The sequence below is a fragment of the Pseudorca crassidens genome, chromosome 16, assembly GCF_039906515.1.
Source record: "Pseudorca crassidens isolate mPseCra1 chromosome 16, mPseCra1.hap1, whole genome shotgun sequence".
Classification (NCBI taxonomy): domain Eukaryota; kingdom Metazoa; phylum Chordata; class Mammalia; order Artiodactyla; family Delphinidae; genus Pseudorca; species Pseudorca crassidens.
The window spans coordinates 72,382,712-72,396,529 of NC_090311.1; the positions used below are offsets into that span (position 1 = coordinate 72,382,712).

Below are 13,818 nucleotides of genomic sequence, written 5' to 3' on the forward strand. Positions count from 1 at the left end.
GTTCGCTGGCAGAGGAGGTCCCTTGGCAGCGGGAAGCTCCCTCTCTTTCTCTCGCAGCCACTCCGAGTCTGCGCCCTGCTGCCAGGCTCCCAGCTCGGCGCTCCCCTGTGCTCGACCGGCGCCCACTCATTCGCAGCCCAGCCTTCGCCGCCGCCGCCTCCCTGCTCCTCCTCCTCGTCGTCTCCCCAGCCCGCCGCGGCCATGGCGGACAGCGCCAGCGAGAGCGACACGGACGGGGCGGGGGGCAGCAGCGGCAGCTCGGCCGCCATGCAGTCGTCTTGCTCGTCGACTTCGGGCGCCGGCGGCGGCGGTGGCGGCGGGGGAGGCGGCGGCGGTGGGAAGTCGGGGGGCATTGTCATCTCGCCGTTCCGCCTGGAGGAGCTCACCAACCGCCTGGCCTCGCTGCAGCAGGAGAACAAGGTGCTCAAGATCGAGCTGGAGACCTACAAACTCAAGTGCAAGGCGCTGCAGGAGGAGAACCGCGACCTGCGCAAAGCCAGCGTGACCATCGTGAGTGTCCCCCACGGGCGCGCCGCAGCGCCGACCTCCGCCCGCCCCCGGGAGACGCTGCGCCCAGACCCGGGCGGCCCCCGGGCTCCCCGAGGCTCCCGAGGACCCGCAGAGAGCACGCTCCCTGCCAAGACCCGCCGGCCCCGGAGGGTGGGGGGAGAGGGAGGTGTCCCTTCGGGGCCGCGCGGGTCTGCCCTCCCTGGGGTCCAGGCCCCTCGCGGGGTGCGGGAGGAGGCTGCTGGAACCACCATCCGCGTTTCCTTGTCGCCTCTGGGGAGGAGGCCCCTCCCGGGCGGAGCTGGAGGCCGGCGGCGTGGCTGGGGAGGCGGGGTGGGACTTTTTTCAGTCCTAGTTTGCTTGAGGGGTGCGTTCAGAGCCCGGGAGCCCTAGGCAGAGGGAGAGGGAGGAAGCCGGGGCCTGTTCCGGGGGCCTGCGTTGGGGTTCGGGGGGTGCGCAGCTGGGCTGGGTACTTCGCTGGCATCAGGACGGCGCTATAGCTGGATCGCCCGGGGAGGGGGCGGGAGAGAGTGGCCGGGAATCCGGGAAGTGGAGTTTTTCTGGCCAGGATCGAGAGGGAAGGGCGGGTACCGGAGCTGATGCTCCCACCTCCGTTGGAAGCCCTTTCCTTGGGTGGGGGGTGGCGGCGGCGGTGTACAGCCGGGAGAATGCAGCATCTTATACCGGCCTGGACAGAGTGAAGGCTACGAAGCCTGAACCGGCCGAAACCTGGGTGAAGGGGATCGACTGACTCCCTTGCTGAGCAAGATGTACGTGTGTTTGCTTCATTGGTGGTGGAGTGTCTAGGGATATTTTGCCTCGGAGTCCAGATACTTGACGGGAGAACGGGCTGTCTGTTCTGTTTCCACCTGGCCTCCAGAGGCGCCCCCGAAGAGGGGAAGTTTAGGGGTGTAGGTCTCCCTTTTAGTGTAGCAGGCCTTTAGAAAGGCCACTATTAGCTATGGTGAGGCGAAACATAACTGGAAAAAGTACATTGTGTGCTCTCACCTACCATCCCTGCCAGCTAGCCACATCATTAACTTGCAGGATCCCCCTACAGACAGCCCTGTTGAGATCAAAACAGATTCACAGCCAGGAGGAGAGAGGAAAGTGTCAAGAAACCAAGGGGATAAATTGCTATTGCTGCTGCAGAATAGCTGATTAGGCTGAACCTTCAGATGGAGAAAAAGGCATGAACTTGGGGACAGATCAAAGATCACGACCCTGGAAAGGAAATGGGGCGAGTTTAGGATGCCCCTGTGCCAGGAAAAAGTCTTCAGTGGAGGAGGGAGTGTGTGTATGCTCCCCCCCCAGTGCTAGCTCACACTTGGGAACTGGATGGCATTCTGAATTTGCTTAGAAAGCAGGTTTTCACCCCAGTTTCAGTGTGATGGGCAGCCTAAATAGAAATTGATTGTTGAAAGACACTCCGCATGCTCAAATGCAGCCCTGGTGGATGGCATTGGAGCCATATTCATGTGTCTGCAGACTGTAAAGTTCTTGAAGTGCCCTTTTGGTAGGAAGGGGGAGGAATTTGCAGAGGCAGCCGCTTCCAAGCCTCTTGAGTAGCTTTTTTGGCTGAGAGAGATGTCTACGGTGAGTGGGGGTTTGAGAAGAGGGGGAAGCTGGTGGAAGCAATTTAGTTAAGGTTGGAGTTAGTAAATGAGAGGGTTCGTTGGTCTCTTGGAGAATGTGAACCACCAAAAGCAGCAACACTTACACGAAACAGAATCTCTGGCTTCTTGCGTATTGTGAGCAATTCAGGCTGTTTTTGTTTGGGAGGGAGGATGGGGGGGTGGAGAGACTAGGAAAGGGTTATCTGTTTGACACCTGGCCATATTAAAAAGTAGGTCTGTAAACTGTTCACCACACGTTGGCTTTGCATGGACAAACACATTCGTTCCTGGTGTATAAGATCAGAGACCTCTGAATACTTGGCGAGAAGAGCGTGCGAGGTGGTGGCTTCCTTGGTACTTCCCGCAACTAAAACTGACATTTCACCAAATACGCCTTGTGAAATGTTCTGTGGCCTCACTGAGTCAAATTTTAAAATTGTTTTAGATGACAGCCTATACGTACCAGAAATTTCTCCATGCTTCTTTAATCTCTGATTAATATAATCAGGGAAACAAATAAAGTGCTTGTGGTTTCCTGAGTTCCCTAGTACTTGGCAGGTGTTACTAAGGCAAATGCAGAGGAGAGATTCCTTTCAGCTTTTGAGAGTTAGAGTTAACTGACCTAGGACGCAGATTGTGTTTGGGGGGTTTGACCTCTAGGGTGTGTAATTTGCGAGGAGAAATGTGTGCGACCACATGAACTGGGTCTGTGAATGTAAGGATTCCATTGAACAACACTGTCATAGTCTATGTCAAGGTTAAGCTGCACAGCCCCTGACAACTCTAACTGACATATAGCCCTTGCTGGTAGCTGCCCAGGAAGTGTTTGACAAGGTCTAGATATTCAATTAAGTGAAGGCTTTGCTAGATTTTTCACTTTCGAGTTTATTTGAAGGGAAGATGGTACCAGAATCCTATTAGTACTTGCCTTCATGGCTCTCACTAGTTCCTCTAATTGTGATATTAACTTTCATGTTTTGAACACAAAAGGCGATTATGGATGTCTTTCATTTTCCTTGAACGTATTCAGGAAGTTACCTTGCTAATCAGCTACACCCTGGGAAGAGAGCAGTGTGCTTTTATTAAAACTGTTTTTTAGAGTAGTTTTAGGTTTGCAGAAAATTTAAGCAGAAGGTGCAGAGATTTCCCCAATATTCCCTGCCCTTCCTCCCATCCTCCATTATCAACATCCCCCATCTGAGTGGTACATTCGTTACAATCAATGACCCAACATTGAAACATCTTAATCACCCCAAGTCTATAGTTTACATTAGGGTCCACTCTTGGTGTTGTACATTCTGTGGGTCTGGGCAAGTGTAAAATGACATGTAGCACCATAATAGTATATAGAGCAGATCCAGTGCCCCCAAAATCCCCTGTGCTCTGATTTTTCATCTGTCCCTAACCCCTGGCCACCACTGATCTTTTTACTGTCTCCATCGTTTTGTCTTTTCCAGAAAGTCATATAGTTGGAATCATACAGTCTGTAGCCTTTTCACATTGACTTCTTTCACTTAGTAATATGCATTTAAGTTTCCTCCATGTTTTTTCATGGCTTGATAGCTCATTTCTTTTTAGTGTTGAATAATATTCCATTGTTTGGCTGTACCACAGCTTACTTATCCATTTACCTACTGAAGGACTTGGTTGCTTCCAAGTTTTGGCAATTATTAATAAAGCTGCAGTAAACATCTGTGTACAAGTTTTTGGGTGGACAGAGGTTTCAGCTCATTTGGGTAAATACTAAGGAGCACAATTACTGGATGGTATGGTGAGAGTGTGTTTATTTTGTTGAGAAACTGCCAGACAGTCTTTTTGAAGTGGCTGTAGCATTTTGCATTCCCACCAGCAATGAATGAGAGTTCCTGTTGCTCCACGTCCTTGCTAGCATTTGATGTTGTCTGTTTTGGATTTTGCCCATTCTAATAGGTGTGTAGTAATATCTCATTATTGTGCCCTCTTTTTGTAAGCCAAGTCCAAAGGCCCATGGAAGTTCTTAACCAGTGGTCTTTTCTGTCTCTTTTGGTATGTAGGCGTTTACTCTGGTCCAGCTACCCATTTAGTAAAGGACTGGCTTCATGGGTCTGTGTTCTCTGCATTTGTATGATAGAGGTAAACGTCATCTTTGGGGAAGAACCAACTGTACGAGGCCCTTCATCCAGGTCTACAAGTGTCTGGTGTTACCACTTGCCCCCGGTGTGTTTTCTTTGGCTTAGAGGTGGAATGGAATGTTTTGAGTGATTATCTGATTTCTCCCAGTAAATCAGCAGTGGAACCAGACTGCTTATTATCGATCATAATTTCTCCTTTGGAGTGGGGAAAATAAACAACAAATGCTCAGTCACGCTGTTGAGTAGCTTTTAGATGTTAGGCTAAGTCTATCTGGCTTGTCCTGTGAGTTAAAGTGTAATCGGAGACTGTCTGACTCAGTGTAGTGAGATGTGTCCTGGGGTCGCGGTCTCTGAGAAGATGAGGAAATGCAATTGTGGGCAGTAATTGAATGGCTTGTAAGTTCTGGACTAGTTTCTCAGGGTATAAGCAGGGTCTCATACTTGGCATGGCTAGTTCTCTAAGGTGTGTTTTCTATACCACTTCAGGCCTTCGCCAGGTGTTTGGTTAGAAAATAAATACCTATGTTAAATCACTAGAGTTTAGTTGTCTTTTTCTATCTATAAAATTAGTCTTTCATTGTAGAAGTTTAGGGAAATAGAGGAATACAAAGGCATTTTGAAGTTATAGTAGAAAAACATGTTAGTACGGCATGATTAGAAAACCTGGCTATTTTAAACATCAACAGTGTAATGATTTCATTAACCAGTAAAAGCCACCGTATAGTTAATATTGTGGATTTTGGATTATTTGTTCTGGAAGCCTAATACATTATTTTCCATTTTTTAAGACTTTGTTTTGGCAGACTCTATGAAGCTATCAGATCAACATTGCCCTTATAGAAAGGTGTAGTGTGTGTCATTTTTTTTTTCCTGCTTTAAAACTTTTTTTCTTAGGTTCTTATGGTAACACCCAACTTTAGACACAACTCTGAGAAAAGTATGACCTCACAGTTAGGTCTAATCATACACAAATCCAGTCTTCTTAAGGAGGCTATTCTTAGATTTCTTCTATATGTTTCATATAATCTCTTTGTATTTGATTAAAAAACAAATCCCCACAAAACCGTAGAGGACAGTTGTGACAGTCTTTTCTAGTGCTTTTATTTATTTTGCTGAGGATGGGGAATAGTTCAGAGAATCAACAGTATCTAGTTTGTGGTGACTCTTGTTCAAGACCAGAGACACTGGTCTGAAGCAGAAATCCAAGCTGGCCGTTGCTGGCTCACAGATTTCCAGTGGCTTCCATTGCCCTCTGGATCCAGGTAAACTTCCTGTGGTTTACCAGGCACTGTGTGCTCCAGCCCCTGCTTGCTTCACAGACACACCCCTCACATTCTCAAAGCTCCCACTCTGCTGAACTGCTGGTTCCTGGAATTTCAGTAGATTTCTCTGGCTTCTCTAAGATGTACCTCCTGCCCTTAAATGTCCTTTCCTACCCCTTCACCTAGTAAATGCAAGTAGACTATACTTCCTCCCCGACCCCAGCGTGCGCTAGCACTGCCTGTTTACTAGCCACACGCTGGGTTACGTGCCCATTCATGAGACCGCCCCTTCTCCAGGCCCCCATCACATAGGTCTCCCCTTTGGGAGATGGCAGATGTGTTCATTCCTTCAGGGGCAGAATTTGCCTTGTTCACTTCCGTTCCTCAGTGCTTGGCATGCAGTAGACACTCAAGGGGATGTTGGGTTGACCGCAGAGGCATTGGGTGATGAGGTGTTTTTGTTTTGTTTTGTTTTTTACTGGGCAAGGGCACCAAGACTGTCTCCTGACCTTGTGCTCATAGAGCTGCTCTGCTGCCTGCGTCCGGAACAACAGCAAACGCCATCCTCACCATCGTTGGACGGATGAGTGGATATATTGTACACTTTGGTGGAACGCTACAAATCAGCGTGTGTCCCACGCCTTTGCTTTCTAACTGTGGATGATGTTGTAGGCTACTTTGTAGCATATACCTAGGCGTTCGTGATACATTTCACCTCTAAAAGGGGACAAAGTGTCTTTGGGTTCACCTTTCCAAGGGCTTTGTTGGAAGTGTTCAGATTTGCCATCTCAGTTTTGGTGATGGTGGCAGGTCACTCCAGGTGTTTCTTATAACCGTATTTAATGTTGAAATGCCCCACAGTGGCTTCTGGGAAACAAGCATGGCCGTCAAGGGTGGGGAGGCATCGGGGCAATTACCAGGCACCTGAATCTCCAAACCGAGGAAGTTGCAGCAAACAGGATGGGGAGACTTGCTGAATTCTGTGGATTTCCACACGTGGCTTGCAGAGTGGAGTTCGGGGGGTTGATAGAGTGTCACACCCAGTGTGTACTTGCATTCATTTTTCTTTTTTTCTTCTTTTTTCTCAAATTATGCCTTGCAGCATTTACACCTAGAAATGCTAATCTGAGCTTTTAGACTCATACAGCCAGGTTGAGCAAGGAGTAACAGTCACCTTCCTTGTTCCCTCAGTGGATAGGTGTTGTATTTTGTTTTCAGTCACCATGCAGTTGCTTTTAGATTGATTGATCATCAAAGCTAGCGAAGTAAATGTTCACAGGTTCAGGGTGTGCTTTCTTGGTGGTGGTTGAAATTTTCTTGACAGGGGAACGAATGTTCTGGAAGATATTTCTAATCGTCAGGATCTTGGAGTGGGGTTAACTTGCAGACTCTTCCTATTTTACTTCTCCAAGGCTGTCAGATTTTCTTATCTTTGATGCTTCTCAAGCCCACAGCTGTGGATTTTATCCCTATTTACTCCTACCAGTAAATTGCAGATGTCACACTGTGTAGGCCTTCTCTTTCAGGGAGAGTATTAATATTAAACAAAGGGTTAATAGTTTGATGGTTATTTAGAATGAACTCACCTCCTTACTTATTATTAGTCCCTAGATTCGATGCATGGGGTGCAGTTTGGTGATTAAAGTTCATTTTAATACTCACTCGTTTAATGCTGGGGAATTTTCACCTCTTCAGTATGGCACGGAATGGCGTGTGATAAATACAGCCTGAAATAGGATTCAACCTACAAGTACTTGGGAACTGCCTACTGTGTGCCAAATACTCTGAAATACCCAGAACGAATGTAAGGCCTTCTCCAGCAGGATTGCACTTGACTTGCATTCAGCTCGGCCCCAGCTGGGTGCTGTAGGGAATTCAGAGCAGAGGGAACGGTCCTTCCCTCTCCAGCACTTTGCAGCCCAGAGAGTTGTGAAATGCAGAAATAACCAACATACAAGTGGAAACAAGAAAGGTAGTTCAGGCAGACTGGTGCCAGGGTTCCAGGGAGGGCTGGCTTACCTTCCACCTTCCAAAATGAAGTTCATCTAATGCGGTGAATACATCTGAGGAAAACAATGTGTCATATTCACTCACAGTTCGATTAGCTTGGAGTTTATTTTTATTTGGTAAGGCAGAGATGGGGAGAACCGTTGCTCAATTTGTCTGTCCAGGTGGCACCGAAAGGCTTTTTGTTTGTTTTTAATTTTCTTTTTATGTGCTGATGATTGAAAAGAAATGGCATTGATGTTTTTAATTTCATAATTTACATCTGCCTGTAGATCAAAATTATGTAGGTGGTTTTTTTCATCTATTCCTGTTACACTCTGGGGCCCACCCACTTTCCTTACATGGAAATTATTGGATGGACCAAATTTCTTAAGTCTTTAATGGGAAACTGTGTTTACCTTAAAGTTAATTAGAGATACTAGTTTATGGACAATTTCAAACTCCAGTTTTTTAAAAAAGCGGTGTTGATTGATGGGATAATCTTCCACGCATCTGTTCCAAATCAAACCAGCCTCTGTGGGTGCCAGGTTTGTGTCACCAGTGAGCTGGTTAATACCCTTCAGGGCGTCTCAGGGCACTTGGGATCAAATGAGGCCATTCGCTGCTAAGGAGCAGAGTTGGCATATTCAGCTAGACAGACGTAGCTCATAATTCAAAAAAGTTTTCCATAGGAGGAAAGAGGAAAGTAAAAGAATGAAAACATGGAGTATGGGTGAGCTAAGGAGAGTTCTTAGAAATCTAGTACCTGTATTAAACCCTTCACGTGTTTCTTTCCTTAGTGAACAGTCTTGTGCAGTCAAGGTTTTTGAGACTGAATTAGAAGGGCTAAAATAGTCTTGAAGAAAAATTATTTGGTGTTTAATTATAGGAAGAGCTTCTCAACTCATGAAATTATTTGCATGTAAGCAGGGGTTTTTTTTTTTCAATTATCCCAATATACCAACTCAAATAATAACTTATTCTATTGAGATTTTTGTTTTTGTTTGGGGTTTTTTGTTTGCTTTTTGTTTTTGTTGTTGTTCCTCACTAGGCAGGCCTTAATTTATCTAAACAGACATTTGCTAAGAGTCAAAACATTGTGTCTCTGCTTCGTTTAGTAGCTCCCGATTATAGAAACACAAAAATTTGAGGAAAAAAATCGGTTAGATGATTTTAACGTCTTTGTTAATCAAAGAATACAATTTTGAGTATATGTACCATAAAGCAGAGGTTTGGACTTCTTTAGGTCCAAATCACTACCTGGTAAGGTGCCATGTCCTTTGAAAAATATATTAAGTATTTCACATCATTTTAAACCTTCAGTGCGTGTAGCTTATTATTGAGAAATACCCTAAGTACCCAGAGAAGAGGGCCAGTGACTTTTTTTTTTTGGTAATTTTTCTTTTTTTTTGGTGGTAATATATACATGACATAAAAGTTACCCTTTTAACCTTTTTTTTTTTTTTTTTTTTTTTTTGCGGTACGCGGGCCTCTCACCGTTGTGGCCTCTCCCGTTGCGGAGCACAGGCTCCGGACGCGCAGGCTCAGCGGCCATGGCTCACGGGCCCAGACGCTGCGCGGCATGTGGGATCTTCCCGGACCGGGGCACGAACCCGTGTCCCCTGCATCGGCAGGCGGACTCTCAACGACTGCATCACCAGGGAAGCCCTAAAATTTGTGTATTTTTCATAGGAAAAATTTAGTCTGATCTACAGAAGCAGCTAGCTGCTTTTTCTTGTCTTGGTGTTGAAGTTGTGAATTAGGACCCAAAGCATTTTAATTAAAGTGCTGTTGATATCTTGCTCCGACTTCGATTTTTATTGCCTGTTGGCCATCCCACATCTGGTTCTTTCCTGTCATTCAGTAAACATGTGGCACCCCAGCTCTGGGCTCTGCACCGTCGCTCTGGATTTGCCTTTAGAGTGAGCACCCAGATGTGGAGAACCTGGGGAGGGACTCACCCACAGTGAAAACTTGTCCTCTGGGAAAGAGAAAGGACTGGGAAAGGAAAGAAACCTTGTAGATGATGGGTGCCCTTTTTTTTTTTTTTTTAGTGAAATGTCTCATGTTTAATTTCCTTGATGGCATTTCGAATAAACCATAATTTAAGGAAGTCTGAAAAAGAAAAAAAAGCTTGAGATTCTTCCTTCCAAGCATTGCTCTACTTGCAAGTCATTTTGTGCTGCTGTGACGACAGCTAATGTTTACCCAGTGCTTTTACTATGGCAAAGGTGCTGTCTGGAGGCCTGGCATATATCCTCTCATTTAATCTGCACCACTGATGGGTAGCCTGCAGATTTGCAAATGCAGGCCCAGAGAGGTCATGTAACTTGCCTGAAGACCCCAGGCTATCGGGGGGGCTGGAATTTGAACTCCCAGTCTGACCTCAGAGTTTAAGCACAAGACTACCCATAAATTAATTTATGAACAGTTTTATTTTTATCCTGTTGGGGGCGTTTTCCTCTTAGTTGTTCCCACACTGTTGTAGCCCTTCGTTTAGAGTAGTGAGGGCTGCTCCACTAGCACAGCAAATTCCCAGGATGCCAACCCAGGCCTCAGGGAGTGTATCCAGGGTAGCAAACTCCCTGCTTTGGAAAAGAAACAGCGATAAAGAGGGTGCCTTCAGTGGGTAGGGGGGCGGTTTGTCAGCACCTTTCGGGCTGTCTTACCCTCCAGTATTGGGCCTTGGTCTGTTCCATCCCTGACCCTGTCTAATGTACCCCAGTAGGTGCCACCTCTGCTGATAGCTCAGCCATCTGGGCGCCTCTCCCCACCTCCTCTCCCCCCACCCAATCCCAGGTTGGAACAAGTCCCGTTGTACTTCTGTTATAATCTCTACTTAAAAATAGTCTGACTAGCACAATAAGAGTGGATTGTTTTTCAAGCACTGTATTGATCACCTGCTGTATGCCAGGCGCTGTGTCACGGATCGCAGCTGGGAGGAGACTGCACTCGGGGAACTGGGGGAGGGCCCCTGACTTAGGCTGGGAGTGGGAACCACAGTCAAGGAGGGCTGTCTCTCTCTCAGGAGGTGACGCTGAAGCTAAAACCTGAAGGAGAAATTGAAGTTCATGTAGGTGTGGGCAGGGGCGGTGGCAGGAGGAAGCATTCCATGAATGTGGGGAAAGAAAGGAAACTGGGGAGCAGAGCAGGGCCGGCGTGGGCTCTTTTCCTGGGTCCCATCCAGGGGCTAATGACAGAAGCGGGCAGGGAAGGGGGGGACGGTAGGAGCGTTTCTGCCTTTTCATAATCTGCTCTGGCTGCTTAGTGCAGACATTGGTGTTTCCCTTCTAAACTGCTGGGAGACAGGTACTTTGTCATTTGTCATCTATAAGATGATCTGTCTTATTCCATGATAATAATAGCTACGGATTATGGTCTCACTCTCTGCCCGGTGCATATCTGAACACCTTACTTTCAGGGACTCACTTCATTCTCATAGCAACGTTTTGCTTTCTCTGTGTCCCAGGATTTGAACTGGGCAGTCTGATGGTACCTTGGTCGGCGCATAAAACCCTGCCATTTGAAGCATCATTTGCATTTTTCCATAGCCTTAGCACAGCAGCTGCTCAGTAACGTTGGTGGAATTTATTTTGGGGGGTGCCCAGGTTTACTTCTTATTAAACTCTAATGGAGTTAAACATACAGTAAAGTACCCAAGCTTTGAATGTACCAATTTATGGAAAAGTGCTCAGTGAATTCACAAATGAATTCACCAGTGTAAATCATTTCCCTGATCAAAATGCATGCTGGTATCAGCACCCCCTGAAGTTCCCTTGTGCTCTGTTCCACTCATCACCCCTCCAAAAGTAACCTTGTTCTGACTTCTATCACTGTAGGTTAATTTTGCTTCTTTCTGAACTTCATATGACAAGTGACTTTATACAGAATGTATTTTGTATGTGTGTAGATTCTTTGATTTCTTATCCTGGTTTCTACACTGACTAATTAGTCAGCCTCCGTGTTACCTGTAGCGGTGCTTCTTTGCCACTGCTATGCAGTGCTCCACTGTGTGAGTATCTGTGGAATTGTTTTCAATTTAGCTCTGCCCCCTGGGTAGCCCCACCCCCTTCCCTAGTGTTGATCACTGGGCACTGGGAGGGGACACAGGCCCTGCAGAACGTGTCTCCCAGTTAGTTGAGGTTCTAGCTACCTTGCTAGTTATGTTATGCTGCCCTCAGAGCCTTTGAGCCTTGGTGGACTTACCTGGTTAAACCGGTCTTTGGAGTTGGTACCTGTCTTGCTTCCACCCACTGTCGTTATGAGGATCAGATGAAACAGTGCACATCAGAGTGTTTTGGTAATTTGTGAATTATTATTCTTGTAGAAAATGATATTAAAGATGATTAGTAACACCCCCCCCCCCCATACACACTTCTCTTGTTCTCCAAAATGTGTTTCAAGATCAAAACTGTTCTTGTTAATCCTGTATATAACATGATGGTGCAAAGCAGCGTCTGGCAAGCTGAGAGGCGACGGTTTGAGGCAGCAAGAACCAAGCTCTGCGGAGACCTCAGGCTGGGGAGCTCTGCAGCCTGGCTTCTCAGGGCCTGTGTTTTTCTGGCACTTGGGGATGCCTGGGAACTCGGCCGATTTCCTAGGGTTTGGTGAGTCAGGATGAAACCAGCCTGTGTGGCCGTGTAAAAGTAACAGGACAGCAGGAGGCAAACGCGTTTCCTAAAAGATCCATGTTTTCTTATAGGCCAGTTGTCGGGCTCCTTCCGTTATTTCATGAAAAAAGACCCAGCGCGTGCCTTTGCCCAGTTTTCTGCCTCTACTGCTGTGCGCAGCAGGCAGTTGTCCTGCTTCTGTGTCGTGTGACCTTTGACCCTGTTTCATGGGGGTGTGGGTTCTAGAGGGCGGACTTTGACGGCTGAGACACGAATGCCTCTCCTGCTTAGCGGCTGGTCTGAAGAACGGAAAGCAAAACAGGACTCTCTGAAACTGCCCAGCTTCGCAGGCTTGCAGTGCCCACGTGCTGGAGGGACCGTCGGGCCTGTGAGCCCAGAGTGGGTCTGTGGAGGCCGGCAGTTTCCTCGCTGGGGACTCCTCAAGGGACTGGTTTTCTTTCTGTTGCCTCTGGCTCTCTCTCTAGCAGTAGAAATGGTAGCCTGGGGACTTCGTGAAGGTCGAAGGCGCGTGCTTTTCACCAGGGCACCGTTGGGGTTTTACTCTCCTGCTATGAAGGCTTTTGGTGCGATGAGAGGGGGCGAGGAGGACAGACAGACAGACGGGCAGTCGGTGAAATTCAGGGACTCAGCTGGCATTGTCAGTAAACGAGTTGCAGTAGGCCGTCTGGGACCCAGGGATGCCCTTCCCGCCTTTGCTGTCATCTGTCTGCTCTAGCCAAGTGGTAGGGTCTTCTGGTTTCTCCCTGCCTCACTCCTGGGCTGCTTGGAGTGCCTGCCCATCCAAGCCTTTGAGATGAGGGAGAGAACAGCACTGATCACTTGAACCCCTGATTTGTTTGGTTCTTCCTTGACCCCGTGCCTTGCAGCTCTGGGTCCTTGGTACGTGATGGGTGATGTGAAAAGGCACCTGGAATCCACCTGCCAGCCCACACGCGGAAGCCAGTAGGCTGCGCTGATTTTCCTGAGTACATTCTTTCTCTTGTTCTCGAATTCCCGTGGGTTCCACCGCTCACATTTTTTGTTCTTAGGCTTTGACATGTTTTAGATTAGCATGCTCCGTGAGGCCGTCTGTGTGAATCATCCCTTCTTTCCTTTTATGCATTAACTCCTTTCTGTTTTTCCACCCCTGGGTTCTTGGAGAGAACTTGGTGGAATGGAGAGAGACTCAGAAACCAGATAGGGGTGCCAGATTCAGCAAAAGCAAACACAGGTTGAGGAGCTGTACTTAAATTTCAGGTAAACAATGAATAGTTTTTTAGTGTCTGTATGTGCCCACTGTGGCATGGAACACACGTGTGCTAAAAAATTCTTTGCTGTTTATTTGAAATGCGAATTTAACTGGGCATCCTGTATTTTATCTGGCAATCCTAAAACCCATTAAGACTTAAAAAAGAAACAAACAAACAACTCAGTTCTGCTCCTGCCTCCCTCTGTGATCGTGTGGCATCTTACCTGACCCCTAAGCCACTGCGCCTTCTCTAAAAAGGGCTCATGCCGTCTTAGCTCTCAGGTTTGGGGGATAACTGATGCCCTCAGGACACATTCCGTGTCTTCCTTTTCTGTCTTTATGGGGTGATGGTGGATCTCCTTGCCCTTCCTTTGCCTCCTCTCCTCCTCTGTGAAGCTAGCCCACACTGTCCTCTCCTTTAGTGTGGCTTCTTTTTTTTTTGGCTACACCGAGTGGCTTGCAGGATCTCAGCTCCCG

The 13,818-nt window shown here is 47.3% G+C and overlaps 1 protein-coding gene across 2 annotated transcripts in view; it reads left to right on the top strand.

Annotated features, from left to right (window-relative positions):
• Positions 1-13,818, top strand: part of CCDC6 (coiled-coil domain containing 6) — a 112,859-nt gene continuing 99,041 nt past the window's right edge. The window contains exon 1 of one of the 2 annotated variants that reach the window (XM_067710900.1): positions 1-510. In XM_067710900.1, coding sequence (XP_067567001.1) covers positions 202-510 — 309 coding nt within the window. In that variant the 5' untranslated portion in view covers positions 1-201. The remainder of the gene's footprint in view (positions 511-13,818) is intronic. The other variant, XM_067710899.1, reaches the window with a different exon arrangement.